Genomic DNA, 25,548 nt, shown 5'->3' with positions numbered 1-25,548 from the left:
AGACCTTTGTGAAAGCAGAGAGGGGTGGTGACAGGGTGTCCCAGCCACGAAGTGTGGACACTCCCTAAGGGTCCCCAGTCTGGTTTAACCTGTTCCTCTCCACTGTTCAGAGCTAAATAGGCTTCATTAGGAGCCTTTTGTTATTTTAAGTGCTGAAATCACTTATGGTAGGACAGTGTTTCTGCCCAGCCTGATGAGAGCTAAAAATCACTAAAAGCTGACAATTACTAAGGGGCTGACCTATAGAGGTCACAGCAGAGAGGCAGGTGGCAGCAGAAGATGACTGGTGGGAGCAGCGAGCAGGTGGCCGGATGGCGGAGTGAGCAAGGTGGCTTTTACTCCTTCCCCAACCGCCATGGTGGGAGGAGAATTCATGCAGATGCACCTCTGAACTCTGGGTCTTCACTGACCAGGGACAACAACTGTGAGTGGGGTGTTAAGGGGGGGCACACTACAAGAACTTTGGTGTTGGATTCAAAAACCTGAGGCAAAAGACACTGCCCAGGGTACTTTGGGGTGGGTGTTTTGCTCCTTGCTTTTATGTTTATGAATCCTGCTTGTGCCGTTTTCCCTGAATAATGCTAGGTTACTTTTATTAAAGAAAACTCTTTCCACCTCAGACTCTGTGCTTGCTTGTCAGAGGGTGGAGATGGATGGCAGGAGAGAGATTACTTGATCATTACCTGTGAGGTTCACTCCCTCTGGGGCACTTGGCTTTGGTCTATCCTTTCGGTAGACAGGATACTGGGCTGGATGGACCTTTGGTCTCACCCAGTATGGCCATTCTTATGAAGTATTGCCTCTTAGAGGCGCCCAGAGGGTAGCGTGTAATTTTCACAAGTTACTGGGTGGGAGGTCAAGCCAGTTCTGTGTTATATTGTTGAAAAGGCACCCCTAGATATTGAACCTGGCCCTTCTTGCTTCGCACTTCAACTGGCAGAAGGGTTACACTTGTACCATTGCTACCCCTGCTGGAGCTATATTTAAATTTTCAGGAGTGCTGAAAATTCCGATGGGAAACACAGTCTTTGGATCTGCAGATAGATAGACTGAAACAACAGCTTTAAGAGGAATAATCTGCTCTTAGGGACCTATGTACTGTACATAAGATGGCAGACAGGAAGCAAGAGAATGGATAGATAGTGGATATATAAGGATCACTAGGGCCTTATTCTACACTTAAAAGCTTTTCCCAGTAAATCTATAACTGGCTTAACCCGCCTAGTGTAGACACAGTTATACTTCCAAAGAAATGCTTCTGAAGGTATAGCTTATTCCAATTTGGCAAGCAAAATAAACCATATGGACAAAAGTACTTTTGAGCTGGTAAAACTATCTGTGCTAGAGCCTTTGTTGGCATAGCTATGTCAGAACAGAATAGAAATAAAAATAAAATATCACTCCCCTAACTGACATAGGTATGCTGGTAAAATGTTTACGTATAGATCAGGCTCACATGTCTGACATACAATCTAAACTTTGATCCACAGGAAAATATGTAGAGAACAGAGAAGATTAGATTCACAATATGAATGACAAAAGGAGAGTAAGTATTTACTTATGCCTTTGAGTCCCTGAACTTCCAGGATCTCAAAACACTTTACAAACATTAATTAAGCAAGCCTCACAGCACCCCTGTGACCAACAGAGAAGAGGCACAGAGTGGTTAGTTGACTTGCCCAAGGTCATAGTGTGTCCTCAATGACAGAGCTGTGAACAGAAAGCAATTCTCCTAGATCCTGATCTATGCTCTTGCCATTAGATCACATATCATAAAATATTAAACATAATTTCTCTCTATGAAGGTAAGAGGAATATAGCTACTCTGAGTCCAAAATAAGAGACATTACCAATCCAATCCCAACATTCAGATAAGATGTACTTTTAATAATATTATTTATCAAGCAGAACAGAATGGGGATCATGAAATTCTGAAATATCCATTAAGTATGACTAATATTCTCAGATGTTATACACCGATACAACATTTTAATATTTCATCTTTAAGGTGCAGATATTTCAAGTAATTGTATCTCAACCCAGAAATATTCTAGTAAATGCTGAAGTCTTAAAATATAGGAATACTGTGTAAAACCAAAAAGTCTCTCAACATTTTAGCTGATTGAAAGAGTCAATAACACAGACTTTCAGTTTCCTTGATTTTATTACTGTCTGTATAGTATTTCCCACTGATGATAGCAATAAAATATAAAATGTCACTTGCCTTTATTGTGGAAGGTTCTTTTCTTATTGGCTATTCCTCTCTCCACCTCAGCACCTTTCCACCACTGATAACTGCCAGATTGGCCTTTTTCTTGTCACAATCCATACTAAGAAGGATATGATCATCCTGGTGCATGGTAGCAAAGGGAGGTGGGAAAGGTACCAGGACTTAATTGAGCTTTCACCAAAAGATTGAACTTTTCCCCCTCTACTTACGCCTATACCTTCCTTTGACCCAGAACACTCCTGTGTCCTGCTACACAAATCTCTAGGCCCCTATATCAACGAACCACCCTCAGACGATGCTTCAAACAAGCACAGAAGTGAAGTCAGAAAGCTGACTCATCCTCATCCTGCCAAGAGAGACAACCAGTGCAAAGGATTCCACCCTATGTCTTCCAGCGCTGCAAACATGTGACAGTCCAAACATCTACTGACCCAGTAACAAGAATCTAAATTCAAAAATATGCAAAGATATCAGCAAGGATGTGCCATCTCCTCAGCAACATGAAAGGGGAAACCTAACAGACACTTAACAACTGGAAGATGGAAAGATGCAACCATCAGCAAACAGTTGCAGAAAGGCTGCATTAGGGCAATAGCTACTTGGTTCTGTAGAATTTAAAGCCACTCTGGGACAGCACCACCACTAGGCATTTTATGCCCAAGGTGAGCAAGCATATTTGCATCCCCTAATGTTTTGGTTTGTTTTTTTGTCAGAGGGTGAACATATTTCCCTAAACTGAAAACAGGGCAGTGAGTAAGCAGCGATCCCAGGCTGCCTGGCATCACCACTGGCCCAAGCTCTGCCATCTCATTTTTCCACCCCCTCAGCTTTGCTCCCTTGGCAGCTGCCCCGCTCACTCTGTCATAGTTATGGCCCTGCTCTGCAGGGGGAAGTGCTTATAACCCTACACTGAGGAGAACTAATAGGGACCGAGAAGTCAACAAGGAAGGTGCTCCCAGGGAATAAGTTGCTTAGGTATTATGCCCTTCACGGCTTTATCACATCATTTTTAGGGTATATCTCACAAATTTTAAAAAGCCATATTTGAGCTAGGACACCGTCAACATCCTTAAACCTCCTTGTTTGTTTTCAGCTTATGCAATTAATTTATATTACAATCACTACCTCACATATATGGTGGCAACAAAGTATGATAATGGATTGCTTGGGTTTTCATTTTTAAAAATGGAGCTAAACAATATAAGAATGGTTACTATTCACATATATTTTGTTCCATTCGTATTGATATTTTTTACATTAGCATTAATTGTTTCTTTCTTTCCTGAGTCAGAATATGAAGTATGGATTGGCAGTGGCAAAAAACCAAAACACACACAGGAGTGCTGTTCACCTCATAGTAAGCGTGAGTTCAAGAGTGGAAATAATACCATAGTAATGACAATGATTATCTTCACGTGATTGGTTTTTTCCCCTTGAAATATGAAACAAAACTCTTCATTTATTCATGTAAGAGTGGCAGAGACCTATCCTCAGGAATACAAAGAAAGTTAATCCAATTTCTCTTCATGCAAATAAGATGCTTTCATTAGTCTAATATATGATATGGGTGACCAGGTGTCTGGTTTTCTATCAGAACAGCCGGTCGAAAAAGGGACTCTAGGGGCTCCAGCCAGCACTGCCAACTGGGCGGTTAAAAGTCCGGTCGGTGGTGCTGCGGCGCTAAAGCAGGCTGTCCTGTCTGGCACCGTGCTGTGCCCCAGAAGCGGCCAGTAGGTCTGGCTCCTAAGCGAGGGGGCCATGGTTCTCCACATGCTGACCCTCCCCGCCCCCGAGCACCAGCTCCACATTCCCATTGGCCAGGAACCAGCCAAGGGGAGCTGGGGAGGTGGTGCCTGTGGGCAAGAGCAGCACATGTAGCCTCCTGGCCTCCCTGCCTAGGACTTGGACCTGCTGACTGCTTCTGGGGCACACACAGCATGGTGCCAGGACAGGCAGGCAGCCTGCCTTAGCCCCCTCACTGCGCCACTGACCGGGAGCCGCCCAAGGTAAGCCCATGTCCCAACCTCAAGTCCCAACCCCCTCCCCAGCCCTGAGCCCCCCTTACACCCCAAACCCCTCAACCCCAGCCCCACCCCAGAGCCTGCACCCCCAACACAGAGCCCTCACCTCCCCTGCACCCCAACCCCCAGAGCCCCCTTCCACACCCTGAACCCCTCACCCCCTCCCACACCCCAACCCCCACCTCAACCCACAGCCCCCTCCTGCACTCCAAATCCCTCGGCCCCAGCCTGGAGTCCCCTTCTGTACCCCAAACCCCTCTTCCCCAGAGCCTGTACCTCCAGATGGAGCCCTCATCCCCTCCTGCACCCCAAAGCCCCCTCCCGCACCCTGAACCCCTCATTTCTGGCCCCACCCTGGAGCCCGCACCCCCTCCTGCACTTCAACCCCCTACCCCAGCCCAGTGAAAGTGAGTGAGGGTGGGGGAGAACAAGCCACTGAGGGAGGGGGAATGTAGTGAGCAGCGGGCAGGGCCTCGGGTGTTCGGTTTTGTGCGACTAGAAAGTTGGCAACCCTATATATGATAAGGTGTCTGTCAGCAACTTAAACCTTTATCTAAAACTCCCACTCAAATTCCTTTCCTCTAGGATGTTCTGTTTGCATCTGAACAGCAGACAAAATGCAATTCACTGCACTGATCCTGATAGGCATTAGTCTCAATAACTCTTGTGGGAAGTTTAATAACTGCCTTCTTCACAATACATATCAAACACGCAGCTTCTGATGGTTGTAAACTATTTATAAAATGTAATCAGTGTCAGAAATTGGAAGAGGTTTGGCTCTGAATACTCTTTCCACATGTAACTGCACTGGAACAGCAACAGCTTCAGAAAGAAACGTGCAGTACCGAATACCAAACTGGAGTTGCTGTTGAATCATTGCCACAAAATGCACCACAGTACCTCATAAGCACTGCACAGGACCATTAGTACTAGCACGTGACTCTAAACAACCAAACACAGAGACAAATAAATGTGATCATTGCTTCATTTCTCCAAAGTCTGTAATAGTTGCTTTTTCAACATTCCATTTGAAATTTAACCCCCATGACACAGCTCTAAAAACCAGCCATCTGTTGGTGCCCTAACTACCTTTTGATAAATCTGAAGAATGGAAAAATCTTTGAGATTATTTTTGCAGATCCCCAAGATTTACTGGGGAAAACCTGAAATTTAAACGCTGCATATGTGAGAAACCAATTTCTGAACACTGACAGGCTCTCTCTTTAAAGAAACATACAACATGATTTAACTACAGATAAACACCAACCTCAGAATTGGGGTAGGCAGCTCTCTTTACTATAATCACAAACTAAAACACGATCAGTAACAATCTGGTAGCTCATCCTAGCCTGGGAATGATTGGTGCTGCTCTGTCCTTTCCTCTCTCACGCTTCTTGTCTACTCCTAGTCCCTCTGCTGCTGCTCTCTTGTATTCTCACTACTGAATCGCAGGCTTGTGACTTCGGTGGTAGCTGAACCTCTTCCATCACTGCTACCCTCCTGCTAGCTATTGTTGGCTGGTGGGATTGTGACACTAAAGGTACCTGTAAGTCTGCCAGTTACTACTCTCCCCTCCTTCAGCACCACCATTGGTAGGCACCACCACTGGAGAAACTTTATTTTCAGCCACGTAAACAGTACAGCTTTCTCCAGGCTAGATTTTAAAAGGTGCGTGGTAAGTATATGTTAGCTAACATTAGGATTAGCTAAAGGACAGCCCATGCTTTAACCCAACCAGTTTATCATATGTTCAAGTGCATACTGCCTTGTCTACAGTATACTTTTAGAAAGTGTTAGGTGTTCACTGATGCATTCTAACACCACACCTTTACATCCTACTTTAGACAAAGCCTAGGAGAGAGTTTTCATGGAGCTACCAATTCCCCTTCCTGAAACAAAATGGTAGTGTTGCTGAAAAAGTCATCCACTGTCACCCCTTTGTGTCAGTCCGACTCTAAATTCAAATCTCATACTCTGCTGTCATAGATACCCTCTCTTATTCTCAGCCTCTCAGACCCCTGTATTTAATTCCAGCATCAAATTTTCTAATGGCAAATACTCTGTTGTCACCTTAGAGTAGACAGCAAGCAAGGTTGCTTCATGTGCTTCAATCAAATCTACTAGATTTTAGAGTGATTGTATTTTCCAGGCACCAAACTGGACTAAGTAGCCACTCTGACTATAACAGAGTTTTACTTCTCCTCTTTTTCAATTTTACTCTGTTCTGTTATCAGCGACACCAGCTGTACGCTTTTTTCGAGGGGGGTGGAAACACCATTTTTTGCTTCAGTCATTTTCTTGCTGTCCTGTTCCAAGCTTTCCAAATTATCTCTTCCAGCGGGAGATCATCCCCTGACTGGCTGATCACCAACAAAACAAAACAAAACAAAAAATTGGCTGAAATTCAGCACAACATAGAAAGGGGAGCAGATTAACAGCAGTAGAGAAATAATGTTAAATAGCCAGTGAGATAACAAGCCTGATCCTACAAGCTACTAAGCACTCCCAATTCCCTCTGAATTCGGGTTATACCAAAAAGTCAGTCTATTGAAGTCAATGGGAATTGAGGATACTCAGTATCTCACAGAATCAAGTTTAAAATTCTTGCCTATATCTGGTAAGGGTTTGAATTAGTGGAGCATCTGATCACTTTACTCTCTCTATGGTGATCATCAATGTTATACTTTAAGCACAACCAAACTGTTGTCCATTCTAGCAGACAGAACTTGCACCTTCTTTCATGTTCAATCAACGCTGGATTTCTTCTGACCTAACTCTACCTAACCATAGCATACATACACATACATTACTACTCCTGGAGGAATTCTGTGCCACTGCGCAATGCAGAATTTGTGCAGAAATTAATGTTGTGTGCGCAGAATTTCCTTCCCACCGTCACACCCCCAGAAATGGCCTGCAGAGCTGCTGGCTGCCACTAGGGGCTGCTGGAGCCCAGCTTGCACATAGAAGACACTGCCAGGGGAGAGAACTGGAGGGTTGGCAGCAGCTGCAGTTCCTCGCACACCCTGAAGGAAGGAGGCGGCGTGCAGGAAACTCCACACAAGCCCAGAATCGAGCATCAGGCTGTTTCTGCCTCTGGATCCCTGGGCTCTGGGGGTTTGTGGGGGCGTATCCCACAGCTGGCCTCTGGAGGGGAGGGGACAGAGAAACAGCAACTGTGTTGTCATACGGGTTTCTTTAACTTTCTGTTCCTGGGGGAATTTTGTGTGTGTCTGTATTGTTTACAGACATACTTGCTGACAGGTATTTTGAAATAAAATTATCAAAATAATTGAAATGGCATGATTATATAGTGTTATTTTGACAAATAAAATATTCAAATGTTGCAGAATTTTAAAATATCGTACACAGAATTTTTAATTTTTTGATGCAGAATTTAAAATTTTTCACACAGAATTCCCCCAGGAGTAACATTATAAATATCAATCATAAGGAAGTTATTAACAGCAATGAACAAATTTGAACTTGCAGCTGTAGACTGAAAACAAATGCAACTTGTAGGGAAAAAATAGGTTTACCAAGAAAAGTAAGTTAATAAAATATGTATCTCTGCTTGGCTGAATCATGATTTTTCATGTTAAGATTATTTGAAACAACAAAAATGAATCACGTCATTAGACAGGGCTATATCATTATCAGTTCTGCATTGGGTTAGTCTCAAATTACACTGAAGGTCTATTTCAAACTAAGTTCAATTAAACTTAGAGCCACTGATACATCATTTGCCTTCCCTACTGGATTGAATTCATAAAGCATTTTTACATTATAGTAACATGATACATCTGTAAAATTTCCATACTTATCTGGGCTTTTGTACTTGCTTTGTTAATGATGGCTGAAAACCCATTTCAGCTACTCCCAAGCCTTTCAACAGAACATACTAAATTAAACTCAAGAGAATAATTAGAGCCCTGGATCTTACAACCTATGATATAATCCCTCTTGTTTTAGAAGCTGTTTCTGTAATATTTAAAAACAAGCTACTGACTCATCCTTACCTTTGATAATGTTTAATGTTTTTGCACATCATGTGATCTACTGATGGATGACAAGTTTAACTGAACTTCTAATTATTTTCTTACCCAGTTCTTCATCTGTCAAACTTTTTTCCTTCTATTCCACCACTGCATATTTCACACCAAAAGCCTGCTTTTTTACTATTTCACGTTGGGATACGCAAACAGACACTGATACTAAGCAATTATGACATGCATTTCCCACAGTCCTTATTGCATGAATGTTACAAACATACCACGCAGTCTACCACCGTTTCATTCAACTCATTTTTTTACAGCATTTTGGCTGCCTGTTGTGCATAAAAAAAGAAGATGGAAAACAGAGGTGAATTAAAGAAAAATTGAGAGGTAACACTACTGTCAAGAGTGATGACAACTAGAAAACTATCCTGATTACATTGGAAAACAAAATCCTATTCTCATCTGGCAAGCATTCTTTTGCCTTTAGATGAGGAGTCAAAACTAGTCCCATTAGCAGCTCTGAACTCTGATATAGAAATCAGGGGCAACAGTTGTTAAAAATGCAAAACAAAAGTTCAAAGTTAGGGGAATACTTGAAAATGTGTTATGAAAACTACCATGCAATGGAAAAATGTCCTGAAATTATTTTCCTGTTTATAAATAGCAAAAGCAATTCAGTGTTTATGGACGAAAACCGCAAAAAAAAAAAAAAAACCTGCTCTAAAATACATAGCAAAGTAATTGGCCAGTTCCTCAGCTATGTAGGTCCACTGAAGTCATAGTATTTCGTGAAGTTTAACTATGATTTTTCTAGTGTAAAATGCATACAGGACAAAGGTGATATTCATCCACCACACAACCTCTTTTTGCACCGAGTAAGGAAGCTGTATTACACTATCTACAGACCCAATCCTGCGAAACTGTATTCACCCAAATCATCTCAATTGCCTAAATAACTATGCACACAAGTAAAAGCAACTCATTTATGTAAGGATCTTACAAACCTAATTTAGCAAATGCCTACATAAATGTAATGGTCAGGCCATGTCTAATCTAGCCAGAGAAACTCTGCTATCACCTTGCTAATAAGAGCTATAGGTTGTTTTTTTGAGACTACACAGTTTTGCAGAAGGCATTGCTAACACGGCTTCCATGCTCAGTGGAGACTAGGCTACAATGCATTCTATAGTTCCCAAAATCTTGACAGAAAAAGAACTGAACAACTACATGTAGGGGACAAATGCTGTAGTTTTTATTCAGGCAAAAACTTCCTTTAAAGGACTAAGGAGGGTAGATAAAAATTAGGGCTATTAAACTGTGATTAATCACAGTTAACTCATGTGAGTATTCAGAACACTTCAAATATACTGATTTCAATTACAACACAGAATACAAAGTGCACAGTGCTCACTTTATTATTGTTGTTTACAAGTATTTACACTGTAAAAATTATAAACAAAAGTAACAGTATTTTTCAATTCATCTCATACAAGTACTGTAGTGCAATCTCTTTATTGTGAAAGTGCAATTTACAAATGCCAATTTTTTTATTACATAATTGCACTCAAAAAACAAACCAATGTAAAATTTTAGAGTCTTCAAGTACACTCAGTCCTACTTCTTGTTCAGCCAGTCACTAAGAGAAACAAGTTTATTTACATTTACGGGAGATAATGCTGCCCTCACTTTCTGGTAACATTGTAAATAAGAAGCGAACAGGCATTTGCATGGCACTTTTGTAGGCTGCATTGCAAGATATTTATGTGCCAGATATGCTAAACATTCGTATACCCCTTTGTGCTTCGGTCACCATTCCAGAAGACATGCTTCCAAGCTGATGACGCTCGTTAAAAAAATAAGGCGTTAATTAAATTTGTGACTGAACTCCTTTGGGGGAAACTGTACATCTCCTGCTCTGTTTTACCGGCATTCTGCCATGTATTTCATGTTATAGGAGTCTTGAATGATGACCCAGCACATGTTCGTTTTAAGAACACCTTCACAGCAGGTTTGACAAAATGCAAAGAAGATACCAATGTGAAATTTCTAAAGGTAGCTACAGCAGTCGACTCAAGATTTAAGATAGGTTTATTTAATTAAAAAAATTAAAATGCCATTTCTGCATTTTAATTGAATTTGAATTTCCATCCAAATAGAGCTGGACACAAACCACAAGTAAAAAATTAATCTAGTAAATTAGAAATGCATCATTCACCATTTTCTAATATAATTAATGTAAAATATGTAAAAATTAAATATCTGAATAAATTTAAGTCAAGCAATATAATTGCTTAAATTGATGTTTATAGATATAGCGTATCTTCCTGATCAGCAAAAGAAAGGCCCCTTCCAGTTCACCCATTTTGAAGCTGGGTATCAGATCCATTGGGTTAGGGCAGTCAGATATGATGCTGGCCACATCACTCCCTTGTGTACCATTAGCTATGAAAATGACATGCCTTAACAATGTCAGCCCGGTGAACCGTTGGCTTGGGGGAAAACTTTGATTCTGACTATATTTAGTTGCAAATCAACATGTTTTAATGGTTGTCAGTTTTCTTTAGGAAAATAACTAAAGTACAAATGCAAAACACGATAAAAAAATCAAGGTGTCCTGCTTGCAGATTTAAAATCATGATTAAAAGCAGGGATTTAAATCAATTGACCCTGGGACTAAGAACTGCAGGAGTCAGTCATGGCAACTACAGATAGTAAATCCGTTCTTTTTCTTCAATTAAGCCTTTAACACATTTTAATATTAAAAGAAAAAGAAAAAAAAAGTGTTGTTGCTTACCATTTGCCTTCTGTTCTCTACCAGGTTGATTCCAATAATCCCTAGGAAAGATCCGAAGCCAAGCTAAGGCAAAGAACAAACCAACAGAAACACACCAGGTCAGCTTATTTGGCAACATAAATATTGTAACATTCTTGTAAGGTGAGATGTTGGGCAGATAAACCAACTAAAACAATTTGTGAGAAACAGCAAAATATTTAGTATAAAATTATTACTGGCCAGAAATTATGTGATGCAACAGGGAACAATCAGAATGGGATTTTTCTTATATTTTAGCAGTTCCAGTGTGGCCAACTTTGCTTTCTTTATTCAAGGCAAATCTTCCTATTGGTGTCAATGTGGAGTTTGGACCAAGAAAATACAAACAGTAGTCATCAATGTTCAATAACATAAGTAATTTTTATGTCTATTTTAAAGCAACAATAAATTATACAGAAAAATATGACACTTCACATTTGTTCTACCCATGGTTGTATTATAAAAGTATACATATTTAGGACACCTTTGAAATGACATTATGAAACTGCCAGAGACAATGGCAACTTCTTCAGAAAATAGATGTTTTATTTTAATGCAAGTCCCCAAAATCCTAATGTTTACTTTCTTTAAAAAATTGCAAAATATTGCAGGTCCTAAGAAAAAGATGTTTTTAAAATCGCTAAAGAGTACAGTGTTTCTCATACCGTACATCCCACAGCACACACAGCCACACCTGCGGTAGCTGCACCACAAGCAGGACGAGAGGGAGAATGAAGTTCAGCTGGAGTTACCCCTTCCTCACAGAATACATCTACACTGCAGTGGGAAGATTTGATTCAAAGCACTGGGGGACAAACTAGCACTAGCTCAGGTTGAGCTAGCATCCTAAAAATAGGAGCATAGGCATTGTGGCACTGGTCACAGCTTGGGCTAGCCATCCAAGCTCGGACCAAGCGGTGGGCAGGATTAAACTCGGGTGGTTACCCTGAGTCTCTGTCAGTCGAAACATCCACACTGCCATTTTTAGGCACTAGCTCAAGCTGAGCTAGCATAAGTCTTCCTACTTGTGCTGGGAATCACATCTCCCAGCTGCAGTGGAGAAATACCCTCAAAGTCAGAATTGCATGGGACAGCCCCCACTCCTGGGAGGAACCAGCTGGAAGCAAACAAAGAGGCAGCTGAACAATGAGGGGAGGGAGGACGGGGAAATAAGACTCAGCCATGGTTACCCCTTCCAACCAGACCCCATCTTGAACCAGACCTATACCAGGGCCCACGTGAGATTGGGGAAAAAAAAGAGAATTTCCTGGGATGAGCCAACCAGAGACTGGACAGCAACAAATACTGAAGCAGCTGCAACAGGAACCTCTAGAGGCTAATAAGGTCATCAAACTCTGTCCCCAGATTTTACTCTGGGCATCCTTTCCCTTCTGCTGGTTGGCTGCTTACTTCGACATGGTCACTTTACCTCATCCGCATGCCACCTTTCCTCCATGCCTTCTTTTCTTACTCCCCCACTTCAGTGTCTCCTCTCCCCACCTTTCGGTTCATCTAATCCCTTTTTAACAGCCCCTACCCCATCATGGGACGAAACAGGATGGATGGATAAACAAACGAATAAATAAATGCCACCAAAAAAAAAAAATCACGGCACAGACATTGGGGAGTTTGTAAGCCATCACAATGTTCCCGCTGGTTGTATGTCAAATCCCACATCTGCCTTGTCTAATCAGATAGTAAGCTCTCTGGGGCAGGGGCCGTCTCTGTCTCCCCAGTGCCAGGCACAATGGGGCTCCCATCTCAGTGGGTCTCTAGGTCCTACTGTAATAAACAAAATAATAATTACCACCACCACCACACACAGCATTTACAGAAGGTGAGAGGGGATGCTGTCAGGGGTTCCTTTGGTTGGTTGGTTGGCTGGCTGATGGGATTGTTCGTTTGTTTTTTGAACAAGCTCTGGGTCTGATCCTACAAGCTGCTTGACACAGGTGGAAGCCAGAGCCCATGCAGAGCTCCATAAACTTCAGTGGAACTCCATGTGGGCACAGAGGTCTTCCTACATGCAGTCATTTGTAGGATCAGGGCCACTAAAATTGATAATTAATATAAACTAAAGATGTAGATAAAGGGATTTTTTTCAATAATGGAATAAATTACTAAATCCCTAGTCCTATAAATATTTATGCACACAAGTAATCTTATGCAAGTTAGAAGTAGTTTTGGTAGTGTTAAGAGAACTGGGGGCTTAAGTCATTTTGCATAATATTCTTTTAAAAGACCAAAGTCACCTGAGCTAAGCCTAATGCACCTTTGGTGCCCTATCCTGTCCCACTGACGTAAGAGCATTGTTACTGAATTCCATGGGAGCAAGCCACCACCACCCTTTTTTTAAATTCCAATTTAAATTTCTCTCTTCACAAGCAGTCTTATTTTTTCATTGCTCCATAAAAACAAACATTTAGTTTATCACATCAAGAATGAAAAACCATAATCTTACCTTACAAATGTTTGCATTTTCAGCTGCTCAGATACTTCCTAAGCTAATGCACCATAAATCTATGTATTGTATGCTGCATTCACACAGCAGGAAAGGAACAGTCAAGTCAGACTTTGTGACTGAAATGTTACTAGTAAAGGAAAAATGGAACCAGAATAGGTATGTTAATACTCCTCTTAGAGAATGCTTTCCGCAAGATGCTCAGCTTCTTCAGCTCTCACGGAAGTGAACGGGAGTTGAAGCTCACAATATCAGAAGCTGTAATTGTATCAATACGGGTGACATTGATGTATTACGAATGCTTATGCCCAAATGAATTTGTTAGTCTCTAAGGTGCCACAAGGACTCCTCGTTATTTTTGCTCTCTCGGCTACTACAATGATCAACCACAAATGTGCAAAATATAACCATGCTTTTACAAAATGTCGTCAGCTCTAACAGCCTTAAAACGAAATAGAGAGAAAAATTATTATTAAAAGGTTTTCATTTGCAAATCATTCTGAACATTTCTAGCTATTCTATCAGCCTATTAAATAAAAACCTATAACACTTAATTTTTAAAAAATGCTCTAGAGCAATATATTTTTTGTTTAGTACACAGACGTTTTCTCCCTAAAATAAACTAATTGCTATAATTAACTGCTTTGTGCACATGAACTTTATTAGTTATTACCCATTAAATTTCCTCTAAGGGAATGACTGCAGAAAGTTTATTCTTTTAAATGTTTTAATTTCAATTACAACTATTTAAAGACTATGCCATTGTATTAGTCTACATATTTTAATCTGATCCAAGGACAGTGCATTCTTTTAAAATTTTATTCCTGGAACTAATTTTAATTCCATTTTTAAACACCACTTATTATAGATTATTACCCTAAAATTAATCCTTCCAACAAATAAATTCTCAGCATGACTTTAACATATTAGAGAACTTAGTTAGAAAGAAGAATTGTAATTTACAAATAACGATTGGCAATGCAAAATTTATACATACTTTTAACAGATACTCATCCCTCTTCTTAAAATGTATGATTATATTATGAACAAGAGCAAATAGTACACAAAGTCATTCTGGTCCCAATTCAGCAGTGTACTTCAGCATGTGCTTAACTTTAAGCAAGTGAATGATCCATCCTATTGAAGTCAATGAAATTAAAGTCAATGCTAAACTATCTTTTGAAGTCGATAAAAGCAGAGTATTTATTGGCACTTATATTCGTTCTTTTACTAAATGACGATTTAAAAGTCCAGTTAAGAATCCAGGGTGTGATAATGCATTAAGTGGTTTGAAAGTCATTACTAACATACAGTAGAAAATTATGGCCCATTCTTGAAATTGAGTCCATGTGCCTGTCCAGAAAGCTATTAAATTCAATGAGGTTCCACACAGGCACAGTGGTCAGCTCTCATGCACACGTTGCAGGATTAGGGCCTACATCTGAATCACAAACATAACAGAACTAGATCTAAACATTATGGTGGTTTTCCCTCACCAGTAATGCAAGAGGATTTGAAATTTCCCTCATCAATTCTGGTTGCTTGTGTCTATGCCACAATAGTGTATTGGTAATAATGGATAATCTAAAATACATTTCTCTACGCACAATGATTCCTGGGTAATAGCCTCCAACGGTAACATTTTCTGTTCTTGTAGTAGCTGCAAGTCCTATGGTCAGTACGAACACAGACACTACCAGCAGAGAAACTGTGAACCAAAGCGAAGTCTTCTTTCGTTTTGCAAACTGTCCTGTTGGGGGAAACAAATATAAAATAGCTTTTCATTGCAATCTTAGCAGTACAAGTATGAAATAAAAGCTCATTCCAGCTATTTCATTTTTAACCCTTTCCCCCAACAAGGGAGAATATTTTGCAGCAGAGAGGATCTTAAATTATATCAAGATTAGCTGGAACTTAGTGAACTTTAATACATTGTGCACACATACAAGATGAGGTTTTACTAAGCTGAAGTGACAATAATATTTTCAGTTATCTGTGGTAAATCTTGTAATGAAGTTGTTGTTCACATCTGCAGGCCAATTCTGCAGACCTCAAACTATCCTTACCTAGGCAAAATTCCCATTTGGCTCTATATGGACAACACATAAATATGTACATTTGAAAGAAGATTAGCAGAAGCTCTGCTGTGTTATCATGAAATATTTTTTCTCTTTATATTTATCAGGTAAGCAAACCAGTTGGTATCTTCTGAAGTAAAGAAGTACAGCAGATAATGAATTTGTGATAGATTATACATATACTATTTTATTTAACAGGAACTGCTCTGTGGAATTTATTTAATCCCATTTCAATTTGGACTCAAGTACACAGGAGTAGAAGATTGCAGATAATCCTACTGTAGTCAGCCTGCTCTAAGGCATTTAACCTTATTTTTTTGTTGTTGTTTTAATTTTGAGGCAGAAGTGTATCTTTTAGTTGCAACTCTAGGTTTCTAAAATTATTATTATAGAGCTCCTGCCCATAGCTCAACAAAATTCTGTAAAAACATATTTTAAAAAAATACAATAAATCACTATAGCCATCTAAAAATACACCCTCTTAACATTCAAAATGAACAAAAGAGAAGGAGTCCACTGTGGGAAAATGTGAAAAAAAAGGAACCAGAGGGAGAAATAGCAAACAAGGAGCCTATCAAGGAACAGAAGCAATACAATGTGACCAAATAAAACTGAGGAACACAGCTCAGTTTTTGAATTTCAAATCCCACACTACAGAACAGATTAAGTTTGCAAACCAATTCATCAATGATTTTTTATGAACACATATATAAAAACTGAGATATGTTTGTTGACATTCCTCAAACAGAACCAGCAAACACGTCAAATATTTTCTTTGGTATGAAGTGTGCTCTGCTTTACTGAAGGAAACAGACAATTAGAAATTAATCCAGGTGACTCCAGTCATTTCCTCCCCAATCTGTGCCCCAGCTGATTCAGCTTTTGGCAATAACATTTAATCTATGGTGGTCCATTGGTGGTAAGGAAGGAGAGAAGCGTGGAATAACCCATGCACCGAAATACATGAGGGTATGGTCAGATCTTTCAATAGGCTGATCTACAAATCCATGACACTAAAGCTGATCCAGTATGGCCATCCTCAAGAATTCAAAACCCAAAGTCAAAAACTATCTTAAAAACAAATGAGATTTTTAAAAATATTTTTTGGAGGATATGGTTATCTGCCTTCTTGTTTTTGAGCTCTTAGATTTCACATTTTCAATGAAAATATAAAGCCTAGAAACTTTTTTTAAAAAATGAAAGCTGAGATTCTCACATAATCCCATGACTCCAGGATCTGGGACTTTAAGAAAAACACCAAATATTGAGAGAGTTGTAGACCCAATTTAAGCATATGGCTGATCCTGTTAGAGCACTCCTCAAGTCTCAGGGGGGTGGGGGGGAAAAAATCAAGAAAATCCATTACTTCAAGGAGCACACAGACCAGACTATTCAATCTGATGTCCAAATGTACATTGAAAATTCCCAAGGATTCTAATCCAGGAGGACTTCAACTGCATTGCCAGCACCAGTTTACCATACTCATCTATGAGGCCTACTGTGTAACCAGAACCACAAAACTTAGTAAACTTGATACAGCCCCATGGATACAGGAAACAGCCATATGCTTGAACAAACTCATCTCCATGGTTAACTAACTCCTTCATTACAAGGAGCATGAAAATATCACAGCTATTGGCCCACATCTTTATTCTGCTTGAGGCTAGTGACCACTGAATATCTGTATAGAAACAGCCAGGCATCTTCATCCAACCACATGTCAAATTTGCATGATGGCACTTCAGAATCATCAACTGTCAGCCTTAGTCACAACAGATCAGGCATTAACCAACCAAGCCCGCTTGCAAAAGGTTTCTAAATTAGTCATTCCATCTATGCTGCTCAAGTATTTTTCAATGGAAGCCAAAGGGATTTTCTGATATTTCACCCGAGAGTCTTCAGTAACCTCAGTGCCTTTGCTCACCATAACCTTCCACACACAGTGTCATCTTCGAACCTACACTAACAAAAAAACACTCTCTCACAAAAAGATAAACAGAAAAGGGTTCTCAGCCCCACTTCTGCCCTCCTTCCACCACCTCAGCAGCACCAAGGGGACATAATCTGGCCACAGTTGGCCGGAGGAGAATTCTCAACTATTTTAAAGAGAACCAGGCACTATGCCAGTCCCCCCTTATCCCCAGAATAGGATGCATGTTGTGGTGGAAGAGGGCATGACAGGGCCAAGGAGAGAGCAGAGCTCCTATAGCAGTTATCATCTGGCATGTGACCATTCCCCTCCTTAAGCCTCCCTCCAACTCCCTTCCAACCTCTCTCCAGTGCCGAGTGTATATTGGTGCAGAACTGGGAACTTTTATTCCCCTGCCCTCAAGCTAACACATCACATAAAAACAAAGAACAAACCAAGAGAGAAAAGAAATCTCCCACTAACCTCCATCCCAGAGACATACACACGCCAATCCTCAAGCAAACTGCCCAGATAAGGAAGAGAAGGTAAAAGGAACTAAAGAGGGAGATACACATTTTATAAGGAATTAATTTAAATATTTATGTAAGAACTTGACAAAGCTACTAACACATGTAGATGTGAATGTGTAATGTACACAAACTACATAAGAAATACTGGTTTCAGAGTAACAGCCGTGTTAGTCTGTATTCGCAAAAAGAAAAGGAGGACTTGTGGCACCTTAGAGACTAACCAATTTATTTGAGCATAAACTTTCGTGAGCTACAGCTCACTTCATCGGATGCATACTGTGGAAAGTGTAGAAGATCTTATTATATACACACAAAGCATGAAAAAATACCTCCTCCCACCCCACTCTCCTGCTGGTAATAGCTTATCTAAAGTGATCACTCTCCTTACAATGTGTATGATAATCAAGGTGGGCCACTTCCAACACATTCAAAGGACAAAATTAGGATAGTCACATTTTTTTTTTCCCTCTCCTGCTGGAAATAGCTCACCTTACCTGATCACTCTCGTTACAGTGTGTATGGTAACATCCATTGTTTCATGTTCTCTGTGTATATAGATCTCCCCACTGTATTTACCACTGCATGCAGCTGCTGAAGTGAGCTGTAGCTCACGAAAGCTTATGCTCAAATAAATTTGTTAGTCTCTAAGGTGCCACAAGTCCTCCTTTTCTTATTACCCTGAAACAGCTCTCTTATCTTAGAAGTCTGCTACCTTTATAGGCACATCTCTAGCAAAGTATTTTCAATGAATGCTACTGTTCAAGAACAACATTTCATTTCAAAGAAGAAAGAGAACTGGAGCACAACTCCAATGTGACCAGCATTCTTGAGGGTCAGACTAATGTTCTGAATTTTGAATCTTCATTCCAATGACACTTCAAAGCCAGCAAAATCACACCAGAAAATAAAATGAAGTCTCAATCATTTGGTCTCCTCAGAATCAGTAGTTTCCAAAAAGAACTAATATAGAAATGTTTTATGTTCAAAATGGACCTTAGTATGTAATCTACCAAACAATTTATATACTTCCTCAAAATTCTGTGCATGTTTGTAAAATTCCCAGTCATGAAAAATTACTTATAAAACTTATACTACAGACAGTTTTGAAAAATTTCTGTATAATTTTACATCAGCGAGACATGCATGCATAAGTTTAAGGCAGCACATATGGCCTTGCCTTAAACAAAAAACATGAAGACTTTTTACAATCTCAACAATACCAAGTGCCTTGATAAACACTGCAGGGAAAAGAACACTATCCAATTCACCTGTGAGACTCAGCATTTCCAATGCTCCAATGGCCTGGGCTGTAATGTATATTGGCAACTCTGGTGTTTACTGAGATCATTTAATATTGTCTTAACAGAATATTAATATTTTAAACGTACGTAATGCTTATCCTGAACTACATACACAGAGAATGTTAAACTATTTGTGCGGTTTAGAGCCTCAACTAGGTACTTTGCCTGATAAACGTTTATTCGGCTTATTTGTAAAGCAGTTTGAGATCTTCAAATGAACAGCGCTACAAGAACAAAGCTTTATTATTTCCCTTCTGCTACTATTTTACTGACGGCAGCACCGCTATTTTCAAAAAATATGTCCATAGCTTTTGTTTGCTTTTTAGAGGGCAGATACAATATGTTTGGGATTTTCTTTTAATATAGCTACCCATTGTGGGGCAGGAAGGGTTCAGCTACAGTTACCTGCAGCCAAAAACAATTCAAAATTGTTCAGTCAGAAGTATTCCTGTGGTACTGAGGGAGAAGACTGTTAGGGTCTGATTCAGCATACACCTCAATCAGTCTCCATTGGCAATGGCTGTTACAGAGTGTCAGCCATGAATTAAAGTGGCCTTTGGAACAACTAGGTAACGAATGAGATAGTACTGCTGCCAATCCTTTCTAAGGGCAAATTCTTCTTCAGTGCAGCTGCCCCTGCAAGGACAGGAGATTGTTCATCAAACCCATTAACTGTCCAACCTGTTATTGCTGAAGTCACTCTCAGTAGCAATTAGTCAGTCCCTGTTAACTGATGCATAGTGACTCAAGATGGAATTGTAAAATATTAAATTGTCCCCCACTGGAATGCCCCAATTTTCTATTAGTATCTCACCATTCCAAGAATCAAGCAAATTAAAGGAAAGTCTTCTCAGTAGACAGGTTTCAGAGTAGCAGCCGTGCTAGTCTGTATTCGCAAAAAGAAAAGGAGTACTTGTGGCACCTTAGAGACTAACCAATTTATCTGAGCATAAGCTTTCGTGATCTACAGCTCACTTCATCGGATGCATAAAGTGGAAAGTACAGTGAGGAGATTTTTATATATACACACAGACCATGAAAAAAATATACATTGTAAGGAGAGTGATCACTTAAGATTAGCTATTACCAGCAGGAGAGTGGGGTGGGGGAAGAGAAAATCTTTTGAAGTGATAATCAAGGTGGGCCATTTCCAGCACATTTCCAGGAGTTAACAAGAACGTCTGAGGAACAGTGGGGGGGGGGGGAGGAATAAACAAGGGGAAATAGTTTCACTTAGTATAATGATTCAACCACTCCCAGTCTCTATTCAAGCCTAAGTTAATTGTATCCAATTTGCAAATTAATTCCAATTCAGCAGTCTCTCATTGGAGTCTGTTTTTGAAGTTTTTTTGTTGAAGGATACTCACTTTGAGATCAGAAATCGAATGACCACAGAGATTGAAGTGTTCTCCGACTGGTTTATGAATGTTATAATTCTTGACATCTGATTTGTGTCCATTTATTCTTTTACGTAGAGACTGTCCAGTTTGCCCAATATACATGGCAGGGGGCATTGCTGGCACATGATGGCATATATCACATTGGTAGATGTGCAGGTGAACGAGCCTCTGATAGTGTGGCTGATGTGATTAGGCCCTGTGATGGTGTCCCCTGAATAGAGTCATCTTTACTAGAGCCCCTGCTCTAATCAAGGATCAAATGAGGACGGTCACAAATTACCACCAGCATTACATTGTGATGGCAATGTTCGTCAACAATCTTGGCTGGCAGTGTGATAACAATGCATAGATACCACAGCGATACTATAAAAAAATCTAAGAGATAGATTAGATACACAGAAAATGCTAACCTTCACATCTCTGATCCGTGCTTCACCAGGTATGGTCTTAAACTGCCCAAGAAAAGCAATAACCCAATAGTACTCTCTGCTCTGCCTAATAAACATTTATCAGGCTAAGTATCTATTTGAGGACCTAAACCACACTAATCCCACCTCCATCAAAGGAGAAAGAAAGCCATCAGGACACATAGAAGAGAAAACAGAATCTCCTCTTCCAAGCAGGTCAGAGACAGGAGGAGAAAGGCATGTAGAGCTTACCTACACATACAGCAGTTGGGTTGGATAAGAAGTACAGATCATCATTCCTAGAGTCAACAGAGAGAACACAGTGATGTTCAAACCCTTCCCAGCACCCTAAAGATGGGGAAACAGAGTCAGAGAACCCCCTGTCAATCAATCAGGAATTGAGGAAAATATACTGGAGAACCCCTTTTCACAACAGCCAGCAGAAGTATATTTGGGGAAGCGTCTCCCCGCATTGACAAAAGATGTATGATTTGGTGGGAAGACCTAAGTTCAGTTTCTGCCAGAGTGAAATGATGCAACCCTAGAGGTGGAGGCATGGGTTTGAAAAAGGGAAAGGTGAGGCTTGCAAAGGGGGAGGTATAACTTTAGGATACAGTGGGTCTGTGATGGAAGGTGTGGGGAAAGAAAGATCTGTGATGCATAATTTGTCAGAGCTAGAAAAGCCATCTATAATCTACAGTCCAACTCCAAAAGGTCTAAATCCACCTTGCTTTGCTAATGCACGTACTCCTGTTAAAACTAATGAACAGTCTCCTGCAAGCAGACCCTTTGGAAGCCTATGGGAAAAATAAGAGGGAATGAATTTGGCAACGGAGGAAATGCAGAGGACAAATCACACTTACTGGGAGATCAACACCACACCATTTTGTCGCCTTGCTCTAGTCAAGGAGATGTAGATGTGAAGAGACTTGTCTCTAATTAATATTGAACGCAATGTATATTAACATCCTTGATCTATAGGAGAAAGATTTGTAAGGGGAAAAGGTTACATTTTCAATGTTTTATATTACATGATGTTACAAAGAATCATGCAATACAAGTTAACCCTGTGTAACATAACATATAATATGAAAGGGCTTATACAGGCTTTGCATCTAATATTTTGTAGCTATGAAGCTAATATTTAAGGAATGAGATTTGTATGTCTTTGGGGCTAAATTAATAATGTTTCATTATTCCAGTCTTCCCTTCAATGCCATATCTTCCTTGGCTATATTTTTCCATTGTAAAAAGAAAAGGAGACTAACCAATTTATTTTCACATCCAATGAAGTGAGCTGTAGCTCACGAAAGCTTATGCTCAAATAAATTGGTTAGTCTCTAAGGTGCCACAAGTCCTCCTTTTCTTTTTGCGAATACAGACTACACGGCTGTTACTCTGAAACCCATTTTTCATTGTGTATTTTAAAAAATGTGCTATACTAATGACATTGAACTAATCCTACATTGCCTCCTAAAACTAAATGTGATGGGCTGAGAGGTTTTAAAAAAAGATATCAGCCCTGCTTTTGCTGATTACTTCCTCTTTTCTGATTAAATGCTTGACTTGTCCAGTGTGCTAAAACTAAACCATATGCAACTGCATTTGTTTCCAGGCACAAGCTAGCAGCTTTTATCAGTGCTGACTCTTGTCTCCGTTATGTAGTTGTGTTGTAGAACCCATGAGTATATTGTATAGTCTAGTCCTTAAAAAATGTTGCTGAGTTTTTGAGTAGACCTTAAGAAAAAACTACCTAAATACTGTAAATAGTTTAGCTATAGTAAGTGATCTTGTGCAGTATCACTATGACTTCATTGCTTTGGCAACAATTGTTTCACCTATAAATAATTAAATGACTAGCTAAGCAATGGTTAAAATGACAGTTTAACTGAATAAATACTTACATCACATAGAGAATATCCTAAACAAATCTTTGCTATTACCATTTATTCCCTTTTTGTTTTTTTCCAAAACTGCCACATAAAAATATAAAGGTCTAATACATCTTTTTTGACTGCTGTCCTGATGTTTGTGTAAAGGCAAAGTCTCCCTATACCATACTGAATGCCATACACAAGAACTACCACTGATACTTTCTAGATTATCTTGACTTTAAGGAACTTTGGGGGAATAATCAAATATTTAACTTCTCTTTTACATGTCATTTGTATTTTCCAGGACACACACTGTACATTTAAGAACAGAAAACAACCCTTTTCAGAGACAGACTAGTTTAGCAATGAGGCACTCAATTACAATTGTAATGTAAAAATGTAAAAAAGTAAAGCCAATTGTCATGTGGATATTACAACAGCACCAGTCAAAAGTTTGAGTGGAATTGCTTCTACTACTGAATACGGTATAGTCCCATCACAGCCATAAACCATCCGTAAGTGGAAAAGAGCCAAAACTAACTCTACCCTGATCTGCTGACACTCCAAACTGCTCAGGCATAGCAACTGTTAATTTTCAGCAAAGAGAGAAAAGGATATTTTTCCACATTAGCTATATGCATGCATACATACACGCACAAAGTTTATTTCTATGTTACATTATCCTCACAGCAATTCCATGAAAATAATGCAACAGCAAAATGGAAAATGTTTTTAAATGTCCTAATGTGATAAATGAGAGTGACAAGAAAGAGCAGAATGATAACATTGACAATGGGATTATTACGACCCACCAATACCCGTAGTACTGTACTATACCATATACAATAGGTTCCTTTTTTAACCTTAAGAGTATTAACTAAAATAGTAAAAGACAAACTCTATCTGTCAAACTCAATTACCTATCTCTGCATTCTTTCCATATTGCTCTTTTAGTTGTTAGGCACTCTGTGGTATGTTTTTAGATTGCTATTTAAGAAGGTGATCAACTGGGCTTCATCTGAGCAGAAAATGATATCCTTCATTGCAAGTGCAAGCATTTATAAACGAATAGGCAAATCAGTAGTAGTGCATCCCATAGAGATTACCAGAGAATAGATCTTTCCCTGTGAAAAATTAAGATTTGCAATATTGGGTAGGGGGTCAGAGTGGAAGTAGTACTTTCATGCTATCCTCACAATGTTGCAATCAGAAATCTCAAATCCAGAACTTAATAATACTCAAGTTTATTGCTTTCAGTGTACCAGCTACACAGGTGAGTCCTAGCATCTCTGTCCATGGCTGGTTAAACAAACAACGAATAGCTATAAGAGTTAACTATAACTACCTAGATTACATTTAAAAACGGTTTTCGAGCCAAATTTTAAAAAAAAAAGAAAAGAAAGCAAGCCTGGTTACGTGTCTGAACTCTCTGAGCAGCGTGAGACTCCTTGCACAGCTACAGGGTTTGGGGGAGAGGGAGCTGGGGAGCCTTCCCAGTGAATTTCCCCCCAGTAGATGAATGTGCACTGCAGTCCTCTCAGGGCAGGGAAGTTGGCGTGACTGCACGTTGGAGAAAGCAGGGAACCTGGTGAAGCAGCAGTGGGTCAGGCGAAGGCGCGGCGCGGTCACAGCTGGGAAGCCCCCCAGCAAATCCGCGTGCGCTGCCAGGGGCTTTCCGGCCGCGGGCCGCCACCTCCGGGCGAACCGAGCCGCCCCCGGGACTTCAGCGCCCCGCTGGGCTCCTGGCGCCCGGAGCTGCCCGCCCTCTGCCCCGCAGCCCAGCCCCGAAGGTACCTCTGGGCACGGGCCGGGGGCGCCCGCTGCTGCTGTCGGTGCCCAGCGCCGGGACCTACCTGTGGGATCCAACACGGCTAACGGAGCCGCCACCGGGGGAGCGGGAGGAGGCGGCTGCATCCTCTTTGCTCCCTGCTGCCCGGCTGCTCTCCAGCCCCTGGCCCCTGCCCCGCGGCACCGAGCCAGCCGCCGGCGAAGCCCCCAGCGCCGGACTGGCAGGCAGCGCGGAGGAGCAGCCGGAGGGAGGCCGCCGCCGGAGCAGAGGGAGGAGCGAGGGAGGGAGGGAGCCGCACTGACCTCAGGCTCCTCAGTGCTGTGGAGCCTGTGCGGGGGGGATAACACCACGCCCCGCCCCACCCCGCCGCTCGCTCGGCCTCTTCCCTCCCCCCGCCGCCTTCCTGTACCCTCCAGGGACCCCCTCCCCGCCCTGCTCGGCTCCTCCTTTGCCCCCTGCAGGGATGGGGCTGCAGCTCCCTGGGCTGGGGGCTGCTGAGAGAAATGGGCGTGAACGCCCCCTGGGGTGTTACCCTATTTTTGCTGCCCGGCGCTAAGGGGATTCTCCCCGCCGTCGCAAAACAGTGTTAAAGCGTCATGGGGGTGTTACAAAGTCAAGCAGTGGAAAGTTAGGAAATGCTGATATTATGGTTCCCTGGGGAACCTTCATTCACCATCCCCCATAATTCACCTACGTATTATATGATCCTCTTTAATTACCTGCTCACTCATCCAGCTC

At 40.8% G+C, this 25,548-nt stretch overlaps 1 protein-coding gene across 4 annotated transcripts in view; it reads right to left on the bottom strand.

Moving 5' to 3' along the window:
- TMEM255B (transmembrane protein 255B) overlaps nt 1-25,085 on the bottom strand; it is a 110,691-nt gene extending 85,606 nt beyond the window's left edge. For all 4 annotated transcript variants that reach the window (XR_013345764.1, XM_077813987.1, XM_077813996.1 and 1 more), the window contains exons 1-3: nt 24,875-25,085; nt 15,130-15,272; nt 11,044-11,106 (exon numbers count right to left, since the gene is read on the bottom strand). Coding sequence is in view for 3 of the 4 variants with exons in the window: in XM_077813987.1 (XP_077670113.1) it covers nt 11,044-11,106; nt 15,130-15,272; nt 24,875-24,935 (267 nt within the window). In the remaining variant the exon portion in view is untranslated. The remainder of the gene's footprint in view (nt 1-11,043; nt 11,107-15,129; nt 15,273-24,874) is intronic.
- Nucleotides 25,086-25,548: the final 463 nt, after the last annotated feature.

This window comes from Eretmochelys imbricata, chromosome 1, assembly GCF_965152235.1.
Source record: "Eretmochelys imbricata isolate rEreImb1 chromosome 1, rEreImb1.hap1, whole genome shotgun sequence".
Classification (NCBI taxonomy): domain Eukaryota; kingdom Metazoa; phylum Chordata; order Testudines; family Cheloniidae; genus Eretmochelys; species Eretmochelys imbricata.
The sequence above is the reverse complement of the archived record's forward strand: the minus strand, read 5'-3'. Positions and strand labels throughout refer to the sequence as shown.